The sequence below is a fragment of the Bos mutus genome, chromosome X (genome assembly GCF_027580195.1).
Source record: "Bos mutus isolate GX-2022 chromosome X, NWIPB_WYAK_1.1, whole genome shotgun sequence".
NCBI classification, from domain to species: domain Eukaryota; kingdom Metazoa; phylum Chordata; class Mammalia; order Artiodactyla; family Bovidae; genus Bos; species Bos mutus.
In genome coordinates this window covers 51,015,067-51,039,313 of record NC_091646.1, presented here as the reverse complement: position 1 = coordinate 51,039,313, position 24,247 = coordinate 51,015,067, and the positions used below count along the sequence as shown (strand labels likewise).

At 38.5% G+C, this 24,247-nt stretch overlaps 2 protein-coding genes, 1 long non-coding RNA gene and 1 pseudogene across 3 annotated transcripts in view; 1 reads left to right on the top strand and 3 right to left on the bottom strand.

Annotated features, from left to right (window-relative positions):
- The window catches only part of DCX (doublecortin), a 403,487-nt gene that overhangs the window by 143,948 nt on the left and 235,292 nt on the right, over positions 1-24,247 (top strand). The gene's annotated exons all lie outside the window — the stretch shown is intronic.
- SERTM2 (serine rich and transmembrane domain containing 2) lies at positions 6,106-6,457 on the bottom strand. Its single transcript, XM_070365960.1, has one exon. The coding sequence runs from the start codon at positions 6,430-6,432 to the stop codon at positions 6,160-6,162; it is 273 nt and encodes a 90-aa protein (XP_070222061.1). The 5' UTR covers positions 6,433-6,457; the 3' UTR covers positions 6,106-6,159.
- Positions 6,882-13,778, bottom strand: LOC138986376 (uncharacterized). Its single transcript, XR_011463213.1, has 3 exons — positions 13,570-13,778; positions 13,314-13,412; positions 6,882-7,230 (listed from the first exon to the last, which is right to left on the bottom strand). It is a non-coding gene; the product is annotated as an uncharacterized lncRNA (long non-coding RNA).
- Positions 20,561-21,203, bottom strand: LOC102275922 (GTP-binding nuclear protein Ran-like; annotated as a pseudogene).

The following is a 24,247-nucleotide window of genomic DNA, read 5'->3' as shown; positions in this document are numbered from 1 at the left end:
AACTGAACTGAATTTCCTCTTATTTATGGTACTACTCCTAACCTTTTTACTTTATGTTTGTATTTGGTCTTCTCAGGTTGGAGTCTTCCCTCTCCCGAGAGGACTTTGTCTCTGACTCACTCTTCTCCTGCTACCAAGTATTTCCAGGCAATCTGCCTCAGTTTGAGGACCATTAAACCTAATCTTTCCTAACCTGATTGACAAGTGACTGACCCTCCCCAAACAGGGAGAAATACTTGAGTGTATTCTATAATACATTATAGTCATTCTTTATTCAGTCTATTCTACAACCCCTCCCTGGGCAATCTCATCCATTAACACCTCTTAAATTTATGTCTCCAACCCTGACCTCTCTTGTGAGCCCCAGACCTGTATATTCAATTGCCTATTCAACATCTGCACTTGGATGTCTCAAAGGCAAATTAATCTAAACATATCCGAAACAAAATCCATCTCCCCCTTGATCTGATTTTCCTCCAGTGTTCTTTGTCTCCGTGAATAGAGCCACTAGACCTTTGTTCAAACCAGAATCCAGTAAATCATATTAGATTCTCCTTCTTACTTATTCCACTGATCCAAGTCATCCAGTAATGCTAACTTTATCTCCTATGTTTACCTGCAAGCTAAGTTGCTTCAGTGGTGTCTGACTCTGCGACTCTATGGACCATAGCCAGCCAGGCTCCTCTGTCCGTGGGATTCTCCAGGCAAAAATACTGGAGTGCGTTGCCGTTTCCTCCTCCCAGGGATCTTCCTGACCCAGGGATGGAACTCGTGTTTCTTATGTCTCCTACATTGGCAAGCAGGTTCTTTACCACTAGCATTACCTGGGAAGCCCTTTATCGCCTATATTAATCTAAAGTTATTTGCTTTCCTTTATTTCCTTTCCCACTACCATGGGATGGTGGTAAGTCTAAAATATTATCATCTTTCTCCTGAACCACTGCCATATCCTTTTAACTGGTCTCCCTGTGTCCACTCTTGCACCTCTTTAATCCATCCTCCACACTGCTATCAGAGTTTTCATCTTCTCTGTGCTTAAAATAAAGTTAAAAATCCACAACATTGCTCACAAGGCCTTGCATGTTCTTGTCCTTATCAACCTTTCCAGCCTTCTGGAGACTTCTCCTCACTTACTGTGCTTCTTCAAGCATGCCAAGTTTATTTGACCTCAGAATCTTTGCACACGCTGTTCTCTCTACGGAATGTTTGCTATTACTCACCCATTAGATTTTAGCTTAGATATCATCTCAGTAAAGTTTCCTTGACACTCTAGGCCAGGCTAGGCAGCATGCCCTTCACTTTGTATGTATCCAAGCACACTATACTTCTCCGTTATAACACAGCAGTGTCGTAATTATCTGATCCAAGATGTCCATCCCAGTAGGCTGCAACTTGCACCAGGGCCTACCTAGTTTTCACTGCTAGCACATACAGTAGGTACTGAATAAATGTTGAATGGATGAATGAATTTAAGTATTTATCATCTTTGTCAGATTGTAAACTTTATGATTACAAACTTCAGATCCCCTAGCTTAGAATGTTGTATAATCTGTCTCTCTCATTCTCCACCGGGTGTGCGTATGATTTAATCAATAGATATTTGATGTGAAAAATGAATTGAAATTCCTGGAACTACTCAAATTATTTTTCAAAACCTCCTTGCCTATATTTATTATGTGCATTTTCCTTTCCCACTCTACATATGTTCCACATTTTGGTCTCTTTTTTTTCTATAAGTACAATTTATTCTTTATGGATAGAGGAACTTCCACAGTAATTCTCTCCCTTTTAATGCCACCACATTTATTAAAGAGCACAAATGAAATAGCTGCATACACTTAAAACACTATACAATTTTATAAGAATATTATTTTTCCTAAGAGGAGATGTTCTCATTTCTAGGAAGGGAAAGATCATAGCCATGTATATGAAGAGCCTGCAATTGACTGTGAACACTAAGTCAAATGATCAGAGGAATAAGATTTGCATTGTGGGTAGATAATGCATCTATATTTCTACTTCTTCCCTGTAAAGTAGAACTGCAAGGTTTGACTTTGTATAAACTTCTCTACTGCCTGTTAAATACATGTTGCTGCAGCTATAAAATGATTTATGAGATAGCAAAATTCTGTTTCTTTGTTCTGAATTTGGGCACAGGGAGTAGATAATCACTTATAGAGCTCTGTAATTTTCTGTAGAACTTGGAGTGTAATAGAATGAATAGCTTTGAAATACCTATTCAGTGCCTAGAAAGTAAGACACTTTTTTGAGGTGAGTATTAAACTAAATAGGAGTCCAAAGATTAGCAGTATACTTTTTTTTTTTTCGGCAGTGTACTCTTGACTTGGCCTCTGTGTAACCAAGAAGGTCTCACCAATCTCTCTGTGCGCATGTCCTCTTTTGTAAAACAGACTTAATAATACCTCCACTCATTACTTACAGGATTGCTCTGAGAAACAAAGTAGGAAATGGAAGATATATCAATAAAAATATCCCACAATGTGGGGAATGTTGCATGATATTGCTGCTTGAGATACCTTATTTCACTCTCCCCTCAAGTCACTTTCACTGGCACCTGGTAGTCATTGCCTATTTTTCACATCTCACTACTAAAGAAATAAACACACCAATAAGGTTGCAAGTAGGGAGAAGATAAAAATTGGAAGGTTGGCGAATAAGAAAAAATAATGACACTTCAAAATTGTAAATACCACAAATTTATAATTGTTACAGTTTATATTGGGAGACTAATACTCTTTATATTGTTCAGACAATAGATGTTTGTTACCAGTAAGCCAAACAGAACTTATTTTGCAGGGAATAAAAATGACATGCAAATATTATATTTCACATATACAATATAAGCCTATTTCAAATATTAATGGTTTTAAACTAAAAAAATCCAATTTTTCTTCCATACAACTCATTTTGTTTAAAAAGTGCTTCTTTTATACAAATGGAGGTGAATAAGATGTATTACTAAATATAACTACATCATTGCATTAAATGAACCTGTTTTACCTACTTAGTAAGCATGATGGGGTCTGCAGCGGTCAAACTCATTTATGAGTTCAAAGCTTCAGATTTGGCATAGATGGAAATGTTAGGCTGAATGAACCTGTCTTTACTTGATTTACCTTAATATTTCCTGCCTAGTACATAATACATAATACACAAACCTTTTATGATAAACCTTGTTTTATACAACACATGATTCTGAAATGTATGCAAAGTACACTTTTAGAAATTGAGTTATGTTAAACCTATTAGGAGAGTTTACTATTTCAGTAATTCAAGTAGTGAGTCCTTTTGTTTTGTTGAATTATATGAAATTGCTGATATTTCAGCATTGTTTATTTACATAAATGCCAATTTCATGTGATTCAATGTAATAGAAAGTGAATACTCATTCTTTTACCTTAAAACAAAGTACATCTATATATAAATAACCTATCTGTTTATATACATTTAGGCTAACATGCAATTTTTTGGACAGTGGGGGTGAGGGAGGGAATTGCCTAGTCGGCACTTTGCATAGATGGATAAATTCAAATTATGCCCATTGATTGCTCTAGCTGCCTCTTTGAGCAGTAATATATGTTAATTAATACATTGGGGGATATAATAAAAATGAATATAAATGGAAAAGTTGTTTTCTTTACAGACGGTTTGCTATGATGAAAACATTCAGTTTGTTTTTCCAAAGACTAAATACCAGGTATGTCACCATAATGACACATCTGCATACATACATCTCCATTTATATTATCACTGGAAATTGTGAGGGGTTATGTTGCTATTTTAGTGCAATCCATGCCATGTACTTTGGTTAATGCTCAGTGAAGATCTGGATCCCATGGGGTGGTTGTGATGAAAGAGGGTGATTGTTTTCCAGGTGAGTAACCTAATCATAAATTAGGAATCTTCATCCAAGTCAGTGATTAAGGAGCAGTTTTAAACTCCTGAAATCTGGGTTGGGGAGATCAGATGGGCAGGGACTAGATGTGCAGTTTGTCTCTTCACCAGATTCAGCAACAAGGCATTGGGTATCTTGCTATTCACTGCTGTTGAAAATGTAATCAGTTCCTTCATTTATCCAGTCACTGACTTCTTAACTGTAAAGTACATTCAAATACTGTGAGCACAAAAGGCAGAGCCTGGAATGAAGAGAGATGTGTGTCCTTAAAAAGTTCTGGGGTATACTGGCATCCTTTGATGAAGTCCATGTATGGCTGCCAAAAGCTATCCTTTTAAAGGGTACATAGGGTCTGGGTGTGACTAAAGACAATTTAAACTCCCAAATGAAATAATATGAATCACTTTGCAATTTGGAAATGACAAGGCCAAAAGGGGAAGAGCATGCCCTATCTGATTCTTAGCCTACCTGCTCATCTCTTCCAAATGGTACAGAATGCAGCTGCCATCTCTTATGGTGCGCTATTGTAACAGGTGTGCCAGAGGCAGGCTTGCTGCTAAGTTTAGCTCTGCATGTGGGGATTTCACACTTTGTAGCCCCTTGGAGAGGGGAGTATTGGCAAATGACTGTGTATAAAAGTAGAAAGCACTTGGGAATTTCACCATCATGCTAGATTTAGATCAAAGTAAAGGAGCCAATCTAAATTGGTAACAAACTCAAGAGCATGTCTGGTAGAGGTGCCATTAACCTAACATCCATTCCACTTCTCTCTCACTGTCACAATTCCCAAGGGAGCACCTGGTGGAAATTTGATGACCATATTTTAGGTGTAAGCGAGAACTGATTTTTTTAAAAGCAGGTAGAAATTAACATGCGTATTTTAGTTCTTTGGCAGCAAGAGTATGACCAGCCTTCTAATTTCTAATTTGTAATAAGTAAATTATTAAAAAATCAAATTGTCTCCCACTACTGGCACACTAGGGCTGTTTATGAGAATGCAATTTTTCAAAATATATTTATTTTATAGGTAATAAGTGAAACACTTCATCTTTTGGCAGGGATCAGGAAAGGAGGAACATTTTCTGGGAAAGACAAATGTGACATTTGAGGACACTGATCTCAATAAAGATTTGTTGGAGGGTATTATTTAGTCCTTTCCTCTTTTGTCTCTGTTTTTCTTACACTCAGATCTAAGAGGAGTCTAGTGATGGCTGAATAGCTCTCAGATCATTTTTCAGAAAGAAAAACCTGGTACCCCAGGCTTGAGTGTTTTGTCCAAAGCCACAATCATTCAACAACAGAATACCAAGACTATTTCATTTCTGCTTTAAAGTACAGTTGAGTCTTCTTTGCCAAGGCCATCTTTAAACAAAGCTTAAATTTGAGTGCAACTCAATCATGGAGTGTGATGGGGAAGGAGAAAAGGGCAAAGAAGGTGCACGTATCATAAAATGTTCATTATCATAAGCATATTTTGACTTAATTTTCCCTTGGTTTGAGGGAAGCTCATTGTTCCAGATTTTTGTAATATATCTACCACTATCTGAGTTTTTAAAAGTCCAGTAATAGTAATAACACAGATATAAAATGCACATTTTCCCTCTCTAGATGAGTTTGTTCACTAGAAACTTACTTTTGCAAAATTGCTTTTAAAATTGAAACTGTGTCTTTAAAGACTCTGCTTTCATTTGGGACAAACCTGATGGCCATAGTTGATAAAATCACTGCTCTTTTGGGAAAGGGTTTGTGGTCCCTTCCATTAACCTCCAACATGAGTCAAGTTCATGTAACCAGAGGTGATTCTTTTGGGCCTAACTGCGAAGTTAAAACTTGTTCCTTTCTTGGGGTAACCTTTTTGAACAATCAATCCTTTCAAAGGCAAATTTTCCTTTTTCTTGGAGTTTCCAGGGTTGTGTTTGTTTGTTTTTTAAACAACAGCTGCATATGAATTTCTGTGATCTGAGGGTTGCTCAAGGCCCAGCCTCTCTTTGGTTACCATGGAAACCTACCTTCCCAAGCAGCTACCATTTCCTATATTCTTGGCAAGGAAGGAGTCAAACCTCTTAGATATCCCATAAGCAGAGTCAAGATAAAGAATAACACAAGGAAAGGAGGAACAACTTGTTAAGTGAACAACTTGTTGATTCCTTACACAGGAAGCTACATGTAATGAAGTCAGCTTTCCTGGACATCAACATACAAGGGTTCACTGAGATCCAGTAAAGCTCACTTTCATCCTGGCTTTAAGGAGTAGGAATCCGACTCTGCATCTCTACGTCTGTGAATTGAGGAACACTTTCTGTGCTCTCAGAGGTGATGGGTGAGATGACATGTTTGAGTCGAAGGAGCATCGTGAAGAGCAGGATGAGGAGAATGGCCAAGAGGCTCAGGAATAAGCCCACATACATATACAGGTTGGAATACTTATCTGAAGTAGTGTCAACCTCTGTTGCCAGGGTGGGAAAATGGGCCCGTCCAGTGAGATTTCCATGGTACTTGAAATGCACCTCCGTCATCACTCAAGACTTGAGTTAGTACCTATTTCTAGTTGATTTCTATTGCTCTTGAGGCATTCCACAGTCACTTAGACTGTCTCTGAATATGCTGGAGGTGTTCTAACAATCTCATACACAATCAAAGCAATCACAACCAGAGCCAAGTCAATATTGCATAAGCAAGAAAATTATATTCTAATTTGGCAGTTGCCACACCATCTCTATTTTCCAGCACAGCATCCCTCTCCCAAATAGTTTTTTTTTTTAATCAGAACTTCTTAACCACTTTCTTAAAATATAAATAAAATATTTTATTTTCCACAGTCCTACTCCTATAATGATTAAAATAAATATGGCAAAACTGCTTTATAATACTGGAATGAGAACAAGCATGTCTGAGTATTAAATCAGACTTTTTCTATCTTTTGGTGGAGGGAGAAAGCATTCTATTTTATCTACGGCTTATCTAATGTGTGCATTAATTATGTGAATTTAATTGGATTCTTCTGTGGGGAGATTTTCTAAAAGCTTTTGTATATTTCCAGCTCAGCATATCTGAGTTTTTTCCCTTCTTGTCTTTCTGAATCCCCCATAAGTATGGAGCTTGTAAGGTGTCTTCCCGATTGCCACAGCTTGAGGGTTGGAAGTCTAGAGAATGTAACTTTTCTACAGTTTTGTTGACATCCCTCACTGTAGGCTGGAGGGAAAGTGTTGTCAGACCTGGTAATTCTCAGATGGAGGAGGTCTCAGAGATGCTGACAGCAGTAGGTCTAGGCTCAGAAGATTTGACTCTTCAAATTCCTCAACAGATTTATTTTCCTGAAAATCAAAAACAAAAATAAAAGATTTGGGTATCTAAGAAAGAGAGATGGTGATTTCTTTTGAAATAAAAATTAACTGATATATTGCAAAATGGTTTTAGATGGGAAATTTAGTTTTAAAATGGTATCCTGAGTTTTTATCATTTTGAATGCTTTTTTTTCTAAGTGGTATACCTGTTACAAGGTTAAAGAAAAATTCCAGTCAGAGGACAGCAGCTAATAACTTGGCTAGAGTAGGACAGTGTTTTCTAAACTAACTGGTCATAAAATTCTGAAGTACTTATTAAAATATAGACCCTGAGTCCCAATCTGGACTTTCTGAATCATAATCTCCACAGTTGGGCCTGCTCACCACTCTAGAGAATCAGATTTTATTGGTCTTAGGTGGGGTCCAAGCACTGGTATTGTTAAAAAGTTCCCCAAATGGCTCTAAAGTACAGCCAGGACTGAAAACCACTGCTCTAGTTTAACCGAGAAAGCCTAGCACTGAAATGAAGATCTAAATCTAAGGATTTGTTTTTCAAACCCCAGGTCCCGGTGCCATGGGTCACTTTAACAAATTATGGAATTTTCAGGAATGCAGGCTTCCCCCAATTTTGTTTTTGTGTTCTCTGTCTCTCATTTAGGGCTGTGGGGTAAGAATACACCCCCGCCCCCAGTATTTGTAGATCAGAAGTAATTGAAAGGGTGTGTTTGTTCTGAGCAAGTAACTTCATCTTTCATTAATGGTAAAGATGGACTGTTGTCTTTATTGGCAAAAACATTCCAGTGTGTAAATAGGGTCAACTATTTGCTGTTGAAGGCTTCCAAAATAATTTAGCTTGTTTTTCCCAACATGAATTTTGAATATAGGTGACTAAAAAGAAAAATACAAAACATAAACTACCATCACCTGTTAAGCTTCCATGTGCAATAGTGGCAGAGAGCTGACAAGGTAGCCCAGTTCTGTCGCTTGTTAACATGCCCAAGGAGCATTAATAGAAATAGCTCCAACAATCACATTACTCTTCCTATAATCTTGATTTTTCCCCCAACCTAGGAGCACTTCAGCTTAAAGTTTATATTTACTAGCTCATGGTACTGTACTTTCTGTAATCTGCATGATTCTTAGCCTGCCTACCTATGGCCTCTATCACCTGTGCAGAACCACCTGGTTCACAGAAACAAGAGCAAAGGGACAGGGTATCTTTCTACTGTCTTTGGAGCTATAGGCTAGGAAACATTTTTTGCAATACTTAAAGGTACATCTATTTTGATTTCTGATTCACTAACAAGTGGAAAAGGTAATTACATAGATATCTTTTTGTTCCCTAAAAACACCAGCCCCAAAGGCAGTGGTTCATCTGAGTAGCTTGTTACAAATGCAGATTTCAAGGTCTGTTCTTGGGAGCTCTTTCTCCCCAGACCACTGGATTCTCGACCTTTCTTATTCTCCTAAATTCAGTTTTTCTCAAGAATGTCATGCATGAACCTCCTACGTTACTTAAAATGTAGACTCCTAGGCCCTTCACCAGGCCTATTGAGTTCTAATATTTTGGATCAAGGCCCAGGAATATGTATTCTAAGCACAAGATTTTCAGGTGATCCTTTGCATATCAAGCTTTGAGAGTTAACTATCAGTTTTTCTATCTAGATATCCCAGCTAAAGAACAAAGCTAAACTGTTCTGTTGGTTGTTTGGGAACCCTACTTTTAAAAACTATTTAAAAGAGTGTCACAGAAGGAATTCTGTCGCCAAAAAAGTCATGTTGAAGTCCTAACACCCAGTACCTGCAAATGTGACCTTATTTGTAAAAAAAAAAAAAAAGGGGGGGGTCTTTGTAGATGTAGTCAAGTTCAAATGAGGTCATTAGGTTGGCCCTAAATCCAATATGACTGGTGTCCTCATAAGAAGAGAAAGCAGAGGTATACAGGGGGAACACAGAGGTAGAGACTGGAGTGATGCACCTACAAACCAGGGAGGGCCAAGGATTGCCAGTAAACACCAGAAGCCAGAAGAGTCAGCGAAGAATTTTACTCTACAGAGTGCAGAGAGAGCATGGCCCTGTTGATGCCTTGATTTCAGACTTCTAGCCTTCAGACCTAAGAGAATAAATTTCTGTTTTAAGCCACCTAGTTTGTAGTACTTTGTTTATAGCAGCCCTAGGAAACGAACAAATACACAGAGTGATCCCCCTGAGGCCCTAGGATTTTGGAACCTTTGGGGCAGTGTTTCTGAAGGAGGTTCCTTCATCAGAATCACCTGGAAGATTTGTCTTACAAATGCAGATTTCTAGGCCTTTCCCCTTGCTCTCTAGATCAGAGTCTCTCTGGATAGGACCCTGAAATCTATATTTGTGACAAGCTACCCATTCAGGGTTTCTAAGTACACTCTGCAAGGAATGGTTTCCAGTCCCTGCTGCCCATAGGGTCACTTACTAAACTTTTTGAAAATATGTCTATCTGGGGCCTTCCCTCAGAGGTTCTGATGCTGAAGGTTTGTGTGGGGGGAGGCCCAAACAGCTGTAGTACTTAAAGGTCCACATGTGGTTTTGATATGCAGCCAGGGCTGAGAAGCACCACTCTTCAAATAGAATGGAATGCCTGAGAGTCAGGACTGTGACAGTCCCCAGCAGCCCACATGGAGGCATACTTTTTTCACCTGGCCTCCAGAACACAAGTATTAGGAAAATCAACACTCACTGTTAGTGCCGTCCAAGTGGGAAAAGTCTCAATAGTAGTATACTGTCTTTTTAGTCTCCCATGGACCTCCAAGTACACATATTTGGATAAGTCAGACTCCCTGGTTAGGCACACTGTCGTCATGGGTGCCTCCAGGTTCTCTTTTATTTGTTTACTTAGTAACACCCATGAACAAATACCTGTGAACAAGAACCTACTGACTGTAAGATTGAGAATAATAATTTACATGATGCCTACCTATTCTCCTCCCTATCAAATTCAATATTCTGAATTTTGTTAATCATTACCTTGCTTTTATTTACACACACACCCCATGCCTAAACACTATGTTTTTTATTTATGTTTTTAACTTTATAAAAAAAAAAAAGTGTCAAGCTATATGTCTTCTTTGTGTTGTGCTTTTTACTCTACATTGTATCACTATATGATTTATTTATAACTATTCTTATAGGATGAAAAAGGAATAAATATTTGGTAGTCCACATATTACCTTTTAACTTTATTCCATTCTCCTTAGCTTGGCATTCAAGGCTGTCCATGCCCTGGTCCTGGCTGACTTTAATTCCTTCCACTACCCTACTTTCCAATCAAGCTGTAATGCTCACTGACACCTATTTCCCTGCCTTCATGTTTTTGTTTGATCTGTTCCTTCTATCTTTGTATATATCTGCTTGGGGAAATGGTACCATTCTTCATAGTTCAGCTCATGAAACTGACCTTGATTTCTTATCAAATCCTAATTTCCACAGGCTCTCTATCCCTCCTAGAGAAGTTACATTCACCTAATATTGTAAGTATCTATTTTCTGTGTTTTTTTCCCAAGTTGTAATTTATAAACTCCTTGACGATCTTTTTCAACCTTCCATTCACTTCCCATGTGGCTTAGTGGCAAAAGAATCCGCCTGCCAATGCAGGAGACACAGGTTCAATCCCTGGGTCAGAAAGGTCCCCCAGAGGAGAAAATAGCAACCCACTTCAGTATTCTTGCCTGGAAAATTCCATGGACAGAGGAGCCTGGCAGGCTGCAGTCCATGGGGTCATAAAGAGTCAGACTTGACTGAGCATACATGCATGCACGTGGTCCCTTATGTAACCATGCTTACAATAGCTGCTCAATAATTACTGAATAAATGCATGGATATGACTGAAGAAATGCACTTAACACTGAAAATCTGGAGAGAAGCACGGTGTTATCTCTGTTTCAATACATAATAAAGGTTGGGGAAGTGCCTGAAACTCCCTTTTTATTTCCCTCCCCAACTCTTCTCTTACTGTGCAAAGAAGACTTAAATTTCTGAGTATAACCTAGAATTAAGGAATAATCATTTTTGGGGAGTTCCCTGGCAGTCTAGTGGTTAGGACTTGGCACTTTCACTGCTGTGGAGCTGGGTTCAATCCCTGGACAGGGAACTAAGATCCTGCAAGCTGTGTGCCACAACCAAAAAAAAAAAAGGAATAATCACTTTGTTAGAAACTTTGCTCTTGAATTATTTCAGTTCCATGATTTTAAAGGAAAACTACATGGAGTGGGTTTATGGCCTGAAGTTTTAGACAGTTCAGTTGTGTCTATAGATGCTTTTCATTAACAATTAATAATACTGCCTTTAAGACAATCAACCCTGAATTTTCCTTAAATCTAACTATTTATGAAATATTTATTAGAATTCTATGAAGCTTGAAGAATCTGTAGATAACAATACTCTCATATACAGTTTGTCAACTTCGTTAAACATTTCATTTGAGGGTTTTGAAAACTAACCATATATTTCTTAAAACCTCTGTGTCTGCAGAACACCAAACATCCTGTTCAATTCAGAGAGGTCTATCAGTTCAATTCCTTAAATCTGAAGGATTTTGAAATGAGTAGATGAAAAGTTAGATATGGGTGAAGGGGATCCTCTTTCTTAATCTGTTCCTATATCTGTGACAACTTCTCATAAAAGCTTTCCAAACAGGATCACCATAGCTCTCTTAGCTAACTATTGATGAGTTGCACAGACAATGTGATTGCTCTATTAAAAGGTCTGGACCATTTGGAAAGAAAAACAACCATGCAATTTCAAAAGAAGCCAAAATTATATTAATTCTAAAAAATCTGGTTATTTTGGAAAGACCTTTGTAAGATTATAGTATCCTACATTTTTTCTGGAAAGATAATAAAATGAAAATCAGTCTCTAGTCTTTGTAAAAGTAATGGAAAGCTGATGAGGGATAAGGAGAGTGAGGAATAGGAAAATGGGAAAGGCATTAGGAAAAGAAGGGAGATGGAGGAAAGGGGAGAAGAAGGAAGGAAAAATGTGAGAAGGTGTGGGAAGTGCTGATAAGAGGTGGGAGAAAATGAGTGGTTAAGAGGCACAGATGAAGATAGGGTAGAAGGAAAACATTGGAAAAGAGAGGAAGGAAGGAAAGTGGGAGGGGAGATTGGGGGAAGGGAAAATGGAAAGAGATTAACTTAATAACTGGCCAATGTCCAACATTAGCCTGGACATCTGGTTTACTTCTAATGTAAATCAAAACACCTACAAGCAATGTGAATGTACCTCTGATTTTCTGATTGTATGTTTTGTCATTAACTTGGTACATAAAATTCTTGGCAAAAAAAAAAAATCATGATTTTGGTATGAACGTTGAAATGCCAAGTCTCCGATTATGTTCAACGTCAGCACACAAAAGCAAACCTCACAAAAGCAAAATAACATACATACCCAGACCATGAATTTTGCTCCTTAAAATGAGAAGGGAATGTGAAGCTTTGCCCATCCATCAACATGGGAGAGGAATTCCTAGGGTGAAACTTATTTCTAATAAGAGAAACAAAGTTCTGTATATATTCAGACTGACACATTCAGCAAACCTTTGAGTGCAAACCAAGTACCAGGCCCCCTGTGAAGTGCTGGGGATATAGAGATGTGTAACCTCATCCCTGTTTTGGTCCTCAAGGAGCTCCCCATAGTTCCTTTTGCTTTTCTTTAATGTGATAAAGTTCTGAAATAATTGGCAATTCTATATTTTTCCAAATGACACCTGCTTATAGAATTTCAGAGCTGAAATCTCACCACATTGCTAAGGAAAATGATCAGTGAAACAACTCAGAAGAGAGTTTTGGCTCTTGCAATAGCTTTCAGGAATTAAAGCATTCTGTTCGCATTTACCTGCCCGGTGTGGGGGAGAAAAACTAAGGGGGTGGGAACTGTTAGAAAATCTAGTTCCACAGGAGCCTGTGAAAAAACAATTCCAGCCACAAGCGCTTCTTCAGTCGCTGAAGCCATTAAGTAATAAGCGTTTCAAGTGAGAGCTGCTGTTATCTTCCGAGGCAGACAGAGCCGGTTTGTCACACCTGCAGATAAATAACCGCCTTTTCACCATAAATAACATCATAATATTTCCAAGTCTCTCTTACCTTTCTCGTGGCTCATGGGATGAATGGGGCTGGTCTTTTAAGGATCCCTTTTGAAGCTTACACCGACGGGCAAGTTGTTCAGGAATATCTCTGGAATATCTGGAAAATAGAAAGAAAGCCTTGTTTTGCCAGAGAAACAGGACTATGTTCATGCAAAATACGCTTTCTCTTTCATCCTCCTGAAGAGTCAGCTCTTCCCAGCGCAAAAGAGAAAAGCAACCTCTATCAGTGACTTAAAACGCCGGTTGCCACTTACAGCTTCAGAGCGCAGTTTCAGATGCCTGCTCCTTGTAAACCCCGAACAGCCAAGAGAATTGTCCCTTTGGATGTGTATATACCATCCGGAACACTTGAATGGAAGCAGCCTGAATAGTTAAGTTCCCAGTTCCTCTTTTGCAGGCAACAGTTTGGAGAGTGCGGGAAAGGTAGTGAATCAGCTCTGCTTTGCCTTAGCGGCTGGGAGCCTCAGAGGGAGGAGATAAGAGAGAAGCTCAGAAGCAAAGTTTGTCTAAGCCTTCCACTTTAACCCCTTCGAGGTTTCTTCATGAATCTGTAAGGTTAGCGAAGACTCCCTGTTTTTGTAAAAGCCTCTTCATAGAACATTTAAGGAAATAAGATCTCCTGCTCAAGACTTTTTTCATCTTAGGTTTTATAGTAATTAATATATGTGTAGAATTAAAACCAAACATGCCAGGATGTAGTGATATTTAAATAATTCCATCTTTATAAACAGTATGTGTGCATATATATTTCCCCAGGTTTGGGAAACGTTTTTTTTTTTGTTTGTTTGTTTGTTTGTTTTAGGAACCAACTGAATTCTTTTATTTTGAAGTTTTTGTGGAGATTTAACATCAGTCTTGGAATCTAGGTCTGAGTTTCTAATGGGGGGGGGGGTCCTAAGCTTTAAGTAGAATATCTTTAAATGAGGCATATTTATCCCAGGTATATGTGCCATTATAAGTGATTCATCCAACTGTAGTTTAAGTGCCATTACTGTGTTTTATATGGGACTTCCCAGGTGGCACTAGTGATAAAGAAACAGCCTGCCGATGCAGGAGACATAAGAGATATGGGTTCGATCCCTGGGTTGGGAAGCTCCCTTGGAGGGGGGCATGGCAACCCACTCCAGTAATCTTGCCTCAAGAATCCCATGGACTGAGAAGCCTAGCAGGCTACAGTCGATAGGGTTGCACAGAGTCAGACACGACTGAAGCCACTTAGCACGCATGCACATGTTTTATGTATTGTGGCAAGAGAAAGGAGATTAACATTTCTTGAGTGCTTACTCCATGTCAAGCATTTAATGTAGAGAATTTCATTTAATCCTTGCAACAAGTCTGTAGTTTGGATATTATTATTCTCATTTTACAAATAAGAAAACCAAGGCTTAGAGATGAAGTATATCACATAGTTTAATAAGCTTGGAGCCAGTATTTGAAAACAAGGAGCGCTATCCCAAAGTCTCTGCTCTTTTCTCTGTAGCAGTAGTTCTGAACCTTTGGTGGGTGTTCGACTGCTTTGAGAACTTAATGAAAGCTATGGATTGTCCACTTTCTTAGAAATAGGCATATAATTTCTGTGCTCCATGGCCTCCTGGTTAAGAACAGCTGAATGTCCTCATGTCACTTTTCTAATATTATAGCGATATTAGTGCCTTGTTCATCCAAAAACTCATGGTCATCAACAATTTTATTATGGAATTAATAATAATAGTATATAATAATAATGTGGACTTCCTTGGTGGCTCAGACAGTAAAGAATCTGCCTGCAATGCATGCAGGAGACCCAGGTTTGATCCCCAGGTCTGGAAGATCCCCTGGTGAAGGGAATAGCTACCCTCTCCAGTATTCTTCCCTGAAAAATTCCATGGACATAAGAGTCTGGCAGGTTACAGTCCATGGGGTTGCAAAGAGATGGACAAGACTGAGCAACTAACACTTTCAATTTCATAATAATAATAGCATAATAATGTATAATACCAATTTTTAAGAAATTACTGCAGTGCTTTTTCCTTTTCCCCAAATTCTCTTTAACAAATCTTGCATCTTTTATCTTTTCATTTCCCTCATTCTAGCACTTACAATGGGTTAAGACTCTCCTTGAAATCACCAGCATAGTCTAATACCTTGTGGAGTAGGAAAACTGGAATATGGAAAACTGGAGTAGTATGCTCAAGATTCATGAAACTACAGGGTAAACATGAAGCATTTTTCGAGAGGATCAATTTTACTTGAAATTTCAGATAGGAAGAACATAGGCAATTTGAGTGATAATTTTCAAGATAGTTTATATAACAATGAAACCATATTGTGGAATAAAATCCAAATGTTGTATACACTTTTTTTTACCAAGCATGAGACTTCAGAGAAATATTGCACTTGCAGTGGTGCTTCATTGGGCTAGCCAGACTTCTCCAGGGATATACGTTCATTCTATTCTGCCATTTGGAATAATTTGGTGAACAAGTTTGAAGATCATGTTGTAATGAAATGATGATGGATTTTGAAATCAGATAGACCTAGGTTTCAGCCTCACCTTTAATCTGTATTTTCTGGGTTACCTTGAGATAGTCAATTAATTTCTTAGTTTTATTATTTTAAAGGAAGGGGAAAACTCTCTTCATGAGTATTAGAAGAGAAAACATCTCTAAAACTACATGGTAGATGCTCAGTAAAGAATGAAGTTACTTGAATATAACTGGAGATCATTAGAGATAGTCTAATGTTTCCTACCTAATTAAAAAAAAAGGCTTAGGTAAAAATAAAATAAAATTAAAAAAAAAAAGAAAAAAAAAAGGCTTAGGTAACATGATATTAAAATTTAAATTTCCAGAAAGACATAGATGGCCTACAATAGATGGGAAATTCCAAAGCCAGATCATGATATATAGAATTTACAAAGGAAATGTTCCAGAACAGAGTCCAAGAAATTAAAAGAAGTCTCATTGTGGAGGAGAGTGGGGGGAAAACTTGTGAAAACACGTCTCTGAAGAGATCTGTTGGCAGGCTAAGACTCCACTCCACCTTCTACAGGAATGCTGGCATGGTGGAGGTATTACCTCCTTCACCTCAACAGTAGGGAGAGGGATTTCTCCAGACCACTCAGAGAGCTTGACATACGTTCTCTGCAGTAGAGGCCGAGAATTGGAGCTGCATATTCCGAGAAAGCGAACATGGTCATTGGCAGGAGGATAGGGTTGACTGTGTTGGGACTGGCCAGCATTCCAAGAATTTATCAGGCAAGGGATGTTTGAGGATTTCCTGGGAATCAATCAAAAGGGTGCCATGCTAGAGATAGGGAGAACAAATGTGGGGTCACACTGGACACAGTCTATTAGAACCACCTAGATGTAGAGAACCTAGCAAAAAAAAAAAAAAAAAAGGCTGGAGATAACTGTTGGATTCCTAGGGGTGGAGGGAAGAGCTGTAAACTACCAACCTGGATATAAATTATAAACCCAGGTCTCCCAAATAGTATTGCTGAGTGATCCTCAGTCATGAGGACATTTGAAGAACCCAAAGAAGATCCAGAGACCTAGAGAGTAGGAAGCCATTTCTTCTACCAAAGAAGAAATGACCAATCCCTTTACCTCTTGTCCTTCTTCCTGCTTCCACCTTGGTGAGGGTCCAAATCAGAGCTGGCAAGTGGGAAGAGAAAGAAGAAAAGCTATCATCCCCCTCTTCAAAGGCAGATGGCCAACACCTATAGGCCTCAGTGTGGGGTGGGAGGGCAGACCTTATTTCTTAGTAAAACTTGAAGAGTTTGATTAATATCTTAGACTGAATATGTCCTGATTACTGAATCAAGACTGTGTTTTGTGATTTCGAGTGATTTTAAGACTGTTTATTCTTGAAGGAATGAACAGAAAAGTCATAGGCCTTGTCCAAGTTTCCATCCAAGGTCAGAGAAATTTTATACCAAAGGAGTATATTTTATTGGACATTGGGAGACAAAATAAAGTTGTGTTTTGATTCTATCATTAATTATACTTTAAAAAATGCTGGTTATAAACGTTAATTCATTCCTTCATTCAGTGAATATCTGAATGCCTATGTGTGAGGCATTGTGCTAAGAACAGGACATACTATGAAATGAAAAATAGTCCTTACCCTCAAATTGTTTATGATCTATGGCAGGGGTCAGCAAATGCTGAACTTTTTCCGTAAAGGGCCAGATAGTAAATATTTTAGGTTTTGAGGGACACTTAAGATCTCTGTTGCATATTCTTCTTTTTTAAAAAATCAATTCTATAAAAATGCAGAACCATTCTTGGGAGCTAAAAAGAGGTCACAGGTCATATTTAGCCCACAGGCCCTTGTTTGCTGGCTCCTAATGTGTGGAAGAAACAAATTTTTTAAAACCACCAATTATCATACATTTCTTATGTTTGAAGTTGTATTTAGGATCCTTGGGGAGGAGATACAGGAGAGCATTACCTAACTCTAGAGAACTGCGACTTCCTGGAAGTGGCAATATGGATTAGAGATCTGAAGGATGAGTAAGAATTGGTCAGGGTTACAGGAGGTGAGTGTTATTCAAGGCAGAGGGTGTTGCCTATCCAGAGGCACCAAAGCTTGACAGAGCTTAGTTCACTTTAGAAACTACAGAAGGGAAAACTGAATTTTACAGAGGTTAAATACTTTGTTCAATATCACACAACTAGTAAGTGATGGAGCTTAAAATCTTAACCCAGGTGTGCCTGAGTCTAAACCTATGCTCCTAACCACTGTATCATACTTCTGCCCTGGTACTAAAGCTGTTTCTATCTAAGATCCACTTCTTACTTTCTGCAAATCAGCAGCTCTTTCTGGCTCACTTCTGATTCCCCTGGGGGAAAAAATGTCAAAGTTCTAGAAGGGCTTGCAAGACCTTAAAAATAAAAAAGTGAATCGATAATGTTGGATTGTCATGATTAGAATTCTAATTCTCCCTTTTAAAAATAACCCTTTAACCCAGTAAAACCTAGCTCAAGCTACTCAAATTCAGAGCTTGCTTATTTCTTTTTTTACAAGAAGGATCCCCCCACCCCCAGCCTCAGCAGCCTCGGTAGCTAAGCTCTAGCACTATGATAATGTAATTTCTTACCTTCTTGTTATAGATTTATAATGAGATAATAGTACTCTCTGACTTGGATTACATATGGTGATTGGTCCAAGTACTGCTCCTATTTTCACCACTCATATTGATGACCTTGGCCAAATGAGTTTACTAAGTACAGATTAAATCTGTCAATGTTTTAAATTGATTATTTGGTGGATTTTTATTTTCCCCATGGTTTGGAAAGCTAGGTTAGCCATGTAGCAGCTACCCCTTGGAAATGCTCACCTTAAAGTCTGCCATGCATGTATATTTCACATCATACTCTTATGGTACACCTTAAACATATATATATATATGTATATGTATATTTATTTATAAACTTATATGGCTGTTGTTTTTCAGTTGCTAAGTCATGTCCAACTCTTTGTGACCCCATGAACTACAGCACGCCAGGCTTCCCTGTACTCACTATCTCCCTGACTTTGCTCAAACTCATGTCCTTGGAGTCAGTGATGCCATCCAACCATCTCATCCTTTGTTGACTTCTCCTCTTGCTCTCAATCTTTCCCAGCATCAGGGTCTTTTCCAATGAATTGGCTCCTTCCATCATGGCCAAAGTGTTGGAGCTTCAGCTTCAGCACCAGTCCTTCCAATGAATATTCAGGGTTGATTTCCTTTAGGATTGACTGGTTTGATCTCCTTGCAGTCCAAGGGACTCTCAAGAGTCCTCTCCAAAACCACAGTTTGAAAGAAACAGTTCTTCAGTGCTCAGCCTTCTTTAGGGTCCAGCTCCCACAGCCATACATGACTACTGGAAAAACCAAAGCTTTGACTATACAGACCTTTGTCAGCAAAGTAATATCTCTGCTCTTTAACACACTGTCTAGGTTTGTCATAGCTTTGCTTCCAAGGAACAAGTGTCTTTTAATTTCATGGCAGCAGTCACCATCTGCATTGATTTTGGAGCCCAAGAAAATAAAATCTGAGACTGTTTCCAGGTTTTCCCCCATCTATTTGCCATGAAGTGATAGGAGCAGATGTCATGATCTTTGTTTTTTGAATGATATATTGGTGCTTATACATACACACACACACACACACATACACACACACACACACACACACACACACACACACACACACATTGGGGCTTCCCTGGTGGCTCAGATGGTAAAGAATCTGCCTACAATGCAAGAGACCTGAGTTCTATCCCTAGAAAATCCCCTGGAGAAGAAAATTGCTACCCGCTCCTGTATTCTTGCCTGGAGAATTCCATGGACAGAAGAGCCTGGCAGGCTACAGTCCATGGAGTCACAAAGAATCAGACACAACTTAGAGACTAACACACACACACACACACACACATGTATTTCACATTGTACACCTTACACTTCACATGTTATGTATCAGTCTGTTGTTGTTCAGTCGCTAAATCATGTCTAACTCTTTGCAACCTCATGGACTGTAGCACACCGGGCTTCCCCACTGGGCTTCCCTATTATCTCCTGGAGTTTGTTCAAGTGGTGCTGCTATCTATCTCATCCTCTATTGCTCCCCTTCTCCTGCCCTCAATCTTTCCCAGCATCAGAATTTTTTCCAGTGAGTAGGCTCTTTGCATTGTGGCCAAAGTACTGGAGCATCAGCATCAATCCTTCCAATGAACATTAAGGGCTGATTTACTTTAGGATTGAGTGTTTTGATCTTCTTGTAGTCCAAGAAAAGCCCAAGAAAAGCAAATCTGTCCCTGCTTCCACTTTTTCCCCATCTATTTGCCATGAAGAGATGGGACTGAATGTTACGGTCTTAATTTTTTGAATGTTGAGTTTTACGCCAGCTTTTTTTTTTTTTTTTAGATATTTGAAATACAACTTTATTCTGATTCTAAACGAAAAAGAATGGGAATGACAGTAACAAACAAGATTCCACCTCTCAATATTGTCATGTGACTATAGCAGTCTTATATTTGAAATGCAAGGAGGAAACAGCTGTGTTCCAAAACACCTAAATATCCAGGTCCAAAAAAATGAAGGTTTTTTTTTAAACTGCCACATTCAGTCCAAAGCCCATCCATCTCCTTCAGCATCCAAAGATTAAGCATATGTTCTGTTTAGCTATGTAATACAGTAGCAAACATGCTGCACCACTGACATCACAGAACAGTTGCGAATAAAACTGGACTTCTGATGCTGGGCCCCAGCTTCACTTTCTCACAGGTCATCATCTTCATCCGGGAGAGCAGTTGTCTGAGCAACCTGTAAATTGTGCTTGTACTGTGCTGCCAAGGCTGGGTCCATGACCACTTTGGCAGGGCAAGAGCAGGCATGGTGACAAACTCCAGGTAATGGTCTCCGATCAGTTTTCTAGCAAGCCAGAGGAAGGGCTTTTCAAAGCTGTAGTTACTTTTGGCAGAAATGTCATAGTACTGAAGATTCTTCTTTCGGTGGAAGACAATTGACTTTGCCTTAACCTTTCTGTCCATAATACACACTTTGTTGCCACACAGCACAATCAGAATGTTCTCACACACTCGTACCAGATCTCTATACCAATTAGGCACATTCTTGTAAGCAACCCTTGATGTTACAGCAAACATTAGAATGGCACACCGAGCTTGTATGTAATAGCCATCTCTCAGTCCACCAAATTTCTCCTCACCAGTTGTATCCCATACATTGAACTTAATCGGTCCTCTGTTGGTATGGAACACAAGAGGATGGACCTCAACACCCAAGGTAGCTACATGCTTCTCTAATTCACCAGATGATGTTTCACAAATGTAGTTTTTCCAATAACACCTTCACCAACCAAAACATGTTTGAACTGAACTTGGAGTTCTCCTTGGCCAGTCATTGCAATGTTACTTCCAGAAATGTCTCTGCACTTGTCTGACTGCTAAGCCAGCTTTTTCACTCTCCTTTTTCATTTTCATTAAGAGGCTCTTTAGTTCCTCTTCACTTCCTGCCATGAGACTGGTATCATCTGCATATCTGAGCTTGTCGATATTTCTCCCAGGAATCTTGATTTCTGCTTGTGATTCATCCAGTCCGGCTTTTCCCATGATGTACTCTGCATATAAGTTAAATAAGCAGGGTAGCAATATATAGCCTTGTTGTACTCCTTTCCCAATTTTGAACCAGTGGTTCCATGTCCAGTTCTAACTTATTTCTTGACCCACATACAATTTTCTCAGGAGACAGGTAAGGGATCTCCCATCTCTTTAAGAATTTTCCACAGTTTGTTGTGATTCACATAAAGGCTTTAGCATTGTCAATGAAGCAGAAGTAGATGTTTTCCTGGAATTCCCTTACTTTCTCCAAGATCCAACAAATGTTGGCAATTTGATCTCTGGTTCCTCTGCCTCTTCGAAATCCAAATTGTACATCTAGAAGTTCTTGGTTCACATAACTGTTGAAGACTAGCTTGAAGGATTTTGAGCATTACTTTGCTATCATGTGAAATGAGCACGATTGTACAGTAGTTTGAGCATTCTTTGGTATTGCCTTTCTTTGGGATTGGAATGAAGACTGACTTTTTCCAGTCCTGTGGCCACTGCTGAGTTTTCCAAATTTGCTGACATATTGAGTGCAGCACTTTAACAGCATCATCTTTTAGGATTTGAAATAGCTCAATTGGAATTCCATCATCTCCACTAGCTTTGTCCTTAGTAATGCTTCCTAAGACCCATTTGACCTCACTTTCCAGGATATATGGCTGTATGTGGTGACCACACCATTGTGGTTATCCAAGTCATTAAGACCTTTTTTGTATAGTTCTTCTGTATATTCTTGAAACTTCTTAATCTCTTCTGCTTCTGTTTGGTCCTTACCATTTCTGTCCTTTATTGTACCCATCCTTACATGAAATATTCCCTTGATATCTCCAGTTTTCTTGAAGAGATCTCTAGTCTTTCCCATTTTATTAATTTCCTCTATGTCTTTGCATTGTTCACTTAAGAAGGCCTTCTTACATCTCATTGCTATTCTTTGGAACTCTGCATTCAGTTGGGTATATCTTTGCTTTTCTCCCTTGCCTTTCATTTCTCTTCTTTCATCAATTATTTGTAAAGCCTCCTCAGAAGTCTTCATTATGACCCATTGGACATCGTGGGTGGCCCTGCATGGCATAGGTTCTTTGAGTTACTCAAGCCCCTTCACCATGCTAAGCCTGTGATACATGAAAGGTATATGTTATTTACATCTTAACAAAGCTGAAAAATAAAATAATGCTTAAAAAGGGACTATATTGAAGTTCACTGTTCTAATGTTTCAGTATCCTATAAAATGGGCTTTTATTACTAAATCAACTGAATGTCATCACAGCAATATATATGATACTTCCAGAAGAAATAAAGTAAATAGCAAAGTGAGAGCTCAAACTTAAATCAAAACAGGTTTATAGGGAGTTCCCTGGTGGTCCAGTGGTCAAAACCTGGCACTTTCACTGCCAAGGGTCCAGGTTCAATCCCTGGATGGGGGCCTAAGATCCTGCAAGCTGTGCAGCATGGCCAAAAAGAAACAAAACAAAAAACAGATTTATGCAATTCAATAAATTAAAGACAGCAGATTGATTACATACATATATTACCTCTTCATCTCAAGATAGCAAAAGAATGCAAAAGATATAAATTCATGATGTTGAAGAGAATGGAAAAGGAGCCATTAGTGGATGAAACTTGGATAAAAGCTGGAAAGCAGATGGAGGTGTAGGAACTGACAAAGTAGTATAGAAGAAGCTACAGTTTACAATACTTGCAGAGGGGGTGTTACAGTGAAAGACAAAGTCACCCTTCTCTGCATAAATGCTACATTTGAAAAAAAAGAATGAGTGAGATGTAAGGCATAAGGGTTGGAGAAGGGATAAATTATTATAGATTTTTTTAATAAGTCATTTTTATAGATTCCTCCATTACCCACCCCCCACCCAGTTAGGTAGACAGAATACCTTGTAGTCAGAAATATCCTCCATGAGCTCCAAAAATTGACGTTATTCTTTAAAGAGATTGAGAGGTCCAAGAGAAAAGGCCTCCACATTTTTTTGCATTTAGAAAATCCAACAACAAAATGACTAGCTCCCTATTCATGTATATGAAGTTCCCACTTTTTTTTACTGTCTCATTCTTCCATGTGAACAAAAGAATCAATGATCACCAAATATTTAAGGAAAACTTTCAACATGAAAGAATGATGTACAGATAGAAAAAAAAAAAATCAAGGGCTCTTGAGAGACAAAAGAGAGAAGAGAGGCAAAACACTCTAATTAGTAAACTCAGAGAGATTCAAGGAAACATTTCATTTATATAACAGAAATAGGATATCTGAAAATAAATAATAAGAGGTCAAACAAAAAAATTAAATTAAAAATATGATTATTGAGATGTAATTCAAGGGAAGTTGGAAGAGTTGAGGAAATATAAAAGAAAGCACAGAAAGACTAAAAGAAGGAAAATGAGATAGAAAATAACATGATATACAGAAGGAAAATTAGGGAGATTCAACATTTGACTAATAGTAATTCAAGAGAGAACAAAGTAGAGAGAATTATCAAAGAAATTTTCAGAGTATATTCTTATGAAATATCAGAGTAAAAAGTATAAAGATATCGTCAAAGCTTCCAGAGAGAAAATAGTAACCTACAAAGAAATGAGAATGATATTGACCTTGGTGTTCTTTATTTGAATTAAAGTCTAGTTGATTTACAATGTCATGTTATTTTCAGGTGTATAGCACAGTGATTCAGTTATGTATATATATTCTTTTTCAGATTCTTTTCCCATATGGTTGTTGTTTAGTCACTAAGTCGTGTCCAAATCTTGCCAGGCCCCTCTCTCCATGGGATTCTCCAGGCAAGAATACTGGTTGCCATTTCCTTCTCCAGGGGATCTTCCTAACACAGAA

Coding starts and splice junctions, on each gene's coding strand:
- SERTM2 (XM_070365960.1), bottom strand. CDS start 6,432: ATGACGGAGGTGCATTTCAAGTACCATGGAAATCTCACTGGACGGGCC.